Source organism: Rhododendron vialii, chromosome 13a, assembly GCF_030253575.1.
Source record: "Rhododendron vialii isolate Sample 1 chromosome 13a, ASM3025357v1".
NCBI lineage: Eukaryota > Viridiplantae > Streptophyta > Magnoliopsida > Ericales > Ericaceae > Rhododendron > Rhododendron vialii.
Window position 1 is genome coordinate 21,412,497 of NC_080569.1, and position 7,252 is coordinate 21,419,748.

The 7,252-nt window shown below is 41.1% G+C and overlaps 1 protein-coding gene across 1 annotated transcript; it reads left to right on the forward strand.

The window, feature by feature from the left end:
• Positions 1 to 661: 661 nt before the first annotated feature.
• On the forward strand, positions 662 to 2,049 carry LOC131312903 (acyl-CoA--sterol O-acyltransferase 1-like). The gene has a single exon (XM_058340920.1). The coding sequence runs from the start codon at positions 721 to 723 to the stop codon at positions 1,846 to 1,848; it is 1,128 nt and encodes a 375-aa protein (XP_058196903.1). The 5' UTR covers positions 662 to 720; the 3' UTR covers positions 1,849 to 2,049.
• Positions 2,050 to 7,252: the final 5,203 nt, after the last annotated feature.

Below are 7,252 nucleotides of genomic sequence, written 5' to 3' on the forward strand. Positions count from 1 at the left end.
GGGATCTTCTTTGTTGGTGTTCCGCCACCCTGACGTCCTCGCCGCCGTCCACTCCTCGGAGACGTCGACCTTGCCACGGCGGAGGCCTGTTATCCGGTTCGGAGAGACAAAAATACCGTTGTCCAAATTACCCATCCGTGTTGATCCCTCCTACCGCCGGCGCCATGGGTAACATCATCTCGTCGGCGATCATGGTGCCAAAGGAGTTGATAACGCAGCGAATGCATGCCGGAGAGAAGGGTCGGTCTTTGGAAGTTTTGTTGAGAATTCTAAAGAATGATGGGGTTTTAAGGGTATTTTTGTCTCAAAAGGCCAAAAGCACTAGCACGTGCCATTGAAACAAACGGCAATCCAACGGAAGGGATTAACTTGGGTAACGGTAATACATGAGGGGGTGTTCGTACGTATAGATGAGAGGGTCTCCATGTAATCTTACCATAAAATAATTTGTTGAAATATATTTTTTAGGCATTTGAAAATATACGAAAAACTGTATGAGACATTTGAATTGGGACGAAAGGAGTATTTTTTAGGTGCATGGAAAACACTAATTTTGTATTAGATTCATACAAAAAATGTAGCGATATAATGGCACACTCCTAAAAAGTAATTAATACTACTACTTTATGAGTATACTTCTTCCTGTTGGATTTTTACTCCATTCAAACTCAAAAGTCTCCATCTATATTGCGAGAGAGAGAGAGAAAGAGAGAGAGAGATATGGAAGCTGAGAACTTTCAAAACTACACCTTGGGTGAGATCTACCCAAACTACAGCTTAGAGTGGGAGATCAGCAACTTCATCAAAGTATGGATTGCAGTGGCTACATCTCTATCCTACTGCAAATTCACAAGTAAATTAGTCCCAAAAGGCCTACCTAGACTCCTCACATTCTTCCCTGTTATTTGCCTCTTCTTATACCTCCCTCTTAATCTCCACTCTATGCATCTCTGTGGCACCACCTCCTTCTTCATCGCCTGGCTTTCCAATTTCAAAATCCTCCTCCTCGCCTTCAACAAAGGCCCTCTCTCTGACCCCTCTCTCTCTCTCCCCCAATTCCTCGCCGTCGGTTGTTTCCCCATCAAAATCCAACACAACCCACCTCCAAAATCCCAAACCAAACAAAACCCATCTCCTCAAAATCCCCAAAATGGCCACAAATCGCTTTGGAATTACGCCATAAAGGTTCTCCTCGTAGCCGCCTTTGTACGTATTTATAACTACAGCGAGCACATTCATCCCAAGGTCATTTTGGTCCTTTACTGCTTCCACATATACTTTATGCTGGAAATCATGTTCGCCATGGTGGCAGCCCTTGCTCGAGCCACGGTGGGTTCCAAGCTCGAGCCACAGTTCGACGAGCCCTACCTCTCCACCTCGCTCCAAGACTTCTGGGGACGGAGGTGGAACATCATGGTCACAAGCATCCTGCGCCCCACCATATACAGTCCCGCCCTCCGTGTCTGGACGCGGGTCTTGGGCCGGAAGTGGGCCCCGCTTCCGGCCACGTTCGTCACGTTCATGGTGTCGGCCGTAATGCACGAGCTGATATTCTACTACTTGGGCCGGGGGCGGCCCACGGGGAAGATCACGGGGTTTTTTATTCTCCACGGGGTGTGTTTGGTTGTGGAGATTGGGATGAAGAAGGTATTGAAGGGCAGGTGCCGGCTGCCTCCGGCTGTATCGAGGCCGCTCACGATTGGGTTCGTGGTGGTGACCGGCTTTTGGCTGTTCTTCCCGGAGTTGCGGAGGTGCAAAGGGTTTGTCAGAGCGTTTGATGAGTACATGCTGGTAGCTGCGTTTGTGAAGGACATTGTTGGTGGGGCTGTACGTAAAGTTCAGAAATGATGATGGCTTGGGGAAGTAGTTCACATGTCACATTGCATGTATTTAATTCGTGCGAGACCATTTTGATTAGTGTCGCACCGGATTGAGTTTGATGTTCGGCTCAGTTCGTTTGCAAATGAGTCGAGTTTTAGCTCAATTGTTTGCTTGTTTTAGAAAACAAGCTCACATTGGTTCAATAGTGACTTACAATCGCGTGGCTCATTCATAAAGGCTCAACTAGTATATAGAGACTCGTTTAATAAACGAACAAAACTAGAACACTTTGATATTGAATGAGCCGAATTGGAACTCGATTATTTGGACTTGACTCTAGCTCAACTATTTAGACGATCCGAGTTCAAATTCTTCAAAACTCAATTTGGCTCGGTTTGACATACCTCTAATTTTGATCACTACAAAACATCGTTCTACTCATTGTATAAATAAGAGAAACGTTTCCAACAAAGTATAAATAATTGACACTTTTATTTTTATTTTTCCACTTTTTGATATATGGATTTCAAGAATACTCTCAGTGAATTATTTTTCCAAATTAATTTCACAAACCTTTATATAAAGTGGGTGGGTGGAAACTCTCACTAAGAGTCAGGACCTAGGGCAAATATGGAGGGAAAAGCGAACAATACTCTCACATCTGAACAAAATTTCATGTTCAAATTTTAATTTTGAGTTTCTTTATAAAGTTTAATTTCATGTTCAAATCTGGATATGAAATTCACCAGAATTTAATTTCAAGTTTCTATATAAAATTTCATGTCCAAATTTCAAGTGATAAACATATTTTTTATTTCAGAAAAATTAGTTGAGACAAAAAGGCAGTCTACGAGTCTATGCAAGAAAGTACGTAGTTGGCAATTTTGAAACACATGAACAAACTCGTCAGCAAAACAAATTGAGTGACTTTTTGATTGTCAATAACCTTTACTCGTGTTTCTCCACGCTAAAGTACCATATTGAGTCATTGACTAGGTCCATTCAACTTTCTCACCCAAAAAAAAAAAAACTGAATTAATTGCTCCATTTAATTTAAATTAATTATGTTCAACCAAAAAAGAATAGGCGACCCCAAGGGGATGGATGGCCAAGTGGTCAACCTTAGGTATTTGCTCTATTTTAAGGTTTAAAGTTTTATTCTTCTTCTTTTTTTATAGGCAAACAAATTTAATTAATCTCTGCAATAGTACACAGATTAAACGGACAAGGATAGAAAAAAAATTAAAATTACTTTAATCTCCAACAATACCCGAGATCCAAACGATGGTCCGAGATCAACAAAAACCCTAAACACCCAAAAACTGTAAACCCCATTGCCCCGACCACCACCCTGCCGGACAAACGATCGGGATTCGAAACGCCACCACCGTCGCGCAGACCGCCAAGTTTGATTCTCCCTGCCAACAACTCTTTGGGTTATCTCACCCCCACATGTATGCGAGTGAAACGGCTGTGAAAAGGGGTTGTAAGAATTAGTCCGAAGTGCGCACAAGCTAATCCAGAATACCTTGCATTACCAAAAAATAAGGTGCTTTTAATTTTCAGCCAAAAGAAATAGGTGAGTTTAATGATCTACCTGATGACAACAGTACATTCATTTTATTAGCTCTTTTCTAAAATTTTAAGTTTGAAATCTCTTAAGTGTTATCAATTCTTTTAGGGTCAAGTCATATAGAGCTCTGGCTTCTAGTGAGGCCTCCGTTAGTGGACAGTAAGTTTATTGTCTTCCAAAATTTATCGAGGTGCATGTAATTAAGCTGACCCGAACACCTGTAATTTTTTATTTATTTATTCTTCTTTCGTTTTCTTTTTTACTAGACCCAACAATGAACCAGCCATGGATGTGACAACTGCTTTCCACAGCAAATACCTTAATTACTAGCTACTCCGGAGTACCTCTTGTCGCCCTAATTAATGAATTGTACGTGTAGGAAGCAGAACCACGTAACCGATTACTTGAAACTTATGAACTACAAATTTGGGTTTTACTCTCCAATTTTTTAGGATGAGAAGTAAAATGGTACGGAGTATCACATATCATAAGAATTAAAGATTGCATTAGTCAAGGACGAAGTCAAAATTCCCTTGTTAGAGGAGGCCCTGAAAAGAGAGAGACTACAGCCACCGAAGTAAAAATGTGATGGCCGGTCACCGCACGCCGTTTGCGATCTACTTCAGGTCCCACACAGATAACTCACGTCGTTTAATAATTAAAAAAAAATCCAAGTGGGTTGCGCGAATAATCAGCTCGATCCGATATGTGTAGGTGCTCGGATCAAACTTCTAATCTTTGGAAAATCGGAAAAAATGGAAAGATTGGTTTTCCGATTTTTCAAAGATGAAAAGCTTGATCGAAGCACGTACGCATATCGGATCGAACTGATTTTTCACGCAGCCCACTCGGTTTTTTTTTTTTAATTATTAAACAGCTCATCATCCTTGCAGAGTAGAATGGGCCCTCATGGTCCGTGGTGGCCAGCTATCGCATTTTGCCTTCGGTGGCCGTAGACTTTCTGGCCCTGAAAAACATGTTTGACAGAAAACTACAACCAAGTAATAACGAAAGGAACATATATTGTATACGGAAACTAACCTGACCATTGGAGTCTCTTATAAGCTCATTGGAATTGGCGGATCCAAAATTTAATTGCAGTGGGTCAAATATCTATAACATATGTAATTTTGTGGGATTTTTTGGGCAAAATTATTATCTTTTGGGACAAAATTACAAAATATTCCTTAAAACTATACCTGCTCTATAGGTATTTTAGAACTTAGTGAGGTCAAGTGACCCCGCTGGCCCTATACTGGTTCCACCCATTTGGAAATGAGGCACCGAAACTCCTCAGGACGGCTATCAAAATCAAAAAAAAAAAAAAAAAAAGAAAACTCCTGAAGACAACAATTCAAGAAGGCAGAAATGATATTGGTACCGACCGGGTCGGTACCGATATCGTAGGGACGGCCGCCCAAAAATTTAAAAAAAAAAAGCGAGGGGGCTTACGCGGGAATCAACGGCATCCGAGGTGTGTAAGGTGCTTGATCCGAGCACCCTTTTTTCGTGTATATATGTATATTCCGCGATATACATATATACACGAAAAAAGGGTGCTCGGATCAAGCACCTTACACACCTCGGATGCCGTTGATTCTCGCGACCCCCTCGTTTTTTTTTTTTTAAATTTTTGGAAGGCTCGGATCGGCCGTCCGGTGGCCGGAGACGGCCCGGCGCGGCCGTCCCTACTATTTCGGTACCGACCCCGTCGGTACCTATAGCACTACTCGAAGAGAAGCCACCTTCGTAACTCAGATTTTTTTAGTGAAACCCTTGCCTTGGATTTCACCTTCTTGATGGTCCTCCCATTGGAATATCACTAGAGCTGTGAGGAAATTTGTCAAAGCAGGTCTCTATCCAACTATCCCTCTCTCTCCGACTCTCCCATATATCAACACGTCTTAAATACAGTCCCCATCCAGCTACGTACCTCTCTCCCCAATAAAAAATCGGATTGGGAGATGCTGCCAAGCAGAGGTGCTTGGCAGCGGTGCCGCGCATCTCGGCCGTCCAAAAGTGTTTTGGATGGCCCGGATGTAAAGGTACCGAACGGATTTAAAAAAAAAGAAAAAGAAAAGGAAAAAGATGTTTCGATTCGGGCCGTTGATTCCGAGATGAACGGCCGGATTGGCCGCTCGGCACCCGCTCGGCAGGGGTGCCGCTCGGCAGGGTATCGACCTGTGAATACAAACGAAACACACAAACGGTGTGGTTACATTTAATTTAATGCAACAGCAAAGAGCATGCAAGAGACCAAAATCTTGAGGAGTGCTAGGGATAAAGAAAATGGGCAAAGAATTGATCCTTAAAGTGTACATGAACGGTTTAGATTCAGTGTGCAGTGCATCTGAACCGTTCATGTACACTTTCAGGGTCAATTCTTTGCCCATTTTCTTTGTACTTAGCATTTCTCCAAAATCTTTGCCAAATGTGTCACCGTCCCATAAATTTGAAAACCATTTAGTAGCCTAAATAACCCCATAATAGAAGACAAAGAAAACCAACGGCAAACACCAAAAAATGACAGAAATTAAGGAAACCATCAAAAGTTTGGGAATTTATTTTTTGAAAGGCAAATTTTTTTTATTAATCTCTGAAATTGTTACAAGGATTAATAGGAATAAATAATGATTGCATCATATCCCTAACCCGAGACAAAAGTCTGGGAAATTAGTTTGGTAATTAATCTTCTAAAAATATGGGAATTGACTGGATTTACCCCTAAGGAATGCGAGCATGTATCAAATTAAAAGGCTTCATTGAATAAGTCGGGATCAGTTGTCTTTGGATTTCATGTTCTTTTACTTCCATCGGCAGATGGATAATGGCCAGCTTTAATATGAATGGTGTAGAAATTAAAGGTAAAGGGTGAGAATCAAAATGAAATAGGAGTATTAAAAAGGGAAGAACACAAAAAGAGCGTAATAGAAAAGAAACGGGTGGATGTAATCCAATCAGAACACCTAAATTATCTACAAAAAAGAAAAGACTCTGCCTGACTGTCCTAGATCGGTGCTAAAGACATTCCTCAAATAACATTGAAAAAGTGCTTCATAATTAAAATGGATGTGGTGAGAATGTCTAGGAAATTATTTTGGAACACCTAGAGGTTTGTTTTCTCCTAAAAACATACATGGGCCAATATTTTTGGCACACATCGTTTTCTACTTAAATTGTGTAGTACGCTCTGTGAAATTTTTGATGGGTGAATATAGCTCAGCAATGCTACCTTTACTGCTCATTTTCACCGATCCCCCAATCTCACCGTTCGTCCATCTGGACCCTCCAAAATACTTTTAAATGGTGAGATTGAGGAGGTGTGAAAAGGAAGGGTAGGCATAGACTTTTACCCTTGCTCCATTGTGTCTTCATAGTACGTTGGACATAGTTTGACTGTCAGACGAAGAACCCAAATTATTTCGCTTTTAAATTCTTGGATATTTGTTGTGGAAAACATGCTGATATATATAGAATTTGTCGTGAAAAATATTGAATGTTGAAGATGTAAAATATTACAAAACCATATTAAGAAACAAATCACCGAACACGAGCAAATATAAATTCAACGGAACACTTTAATTAGCTGCTATATATTGTGACATCTATATCCGTATGAAAGTGTGAATGATTGGCTAGTTACCATCGAGAGATGGTTCAGTGGCCGAAAGCTTGGACTTAGTTAGATGAGATTTATGATATCAAGTCCACGCAGTCCTTTACAGGAATAAACGTACTCCTAACAGTACCCACGCATGGTGGAACCTTAGTTTTGGTCTCGATACAAGTACGATGAAATTCTCTATAGATAGTAATGTGATGTGACGGGACAATAGTTCTTGGCGGAAGTGACTGATT

What these genes read in the sequence shown, in the direction of transcription:
- LOC131312903 (XM_058340920.1), top strand. Translation starts at nt 721, where the DNA reads ATGGAAGCTGAGAACTTTCAAAACTACACCTTGGGTGAGATCTACCCA.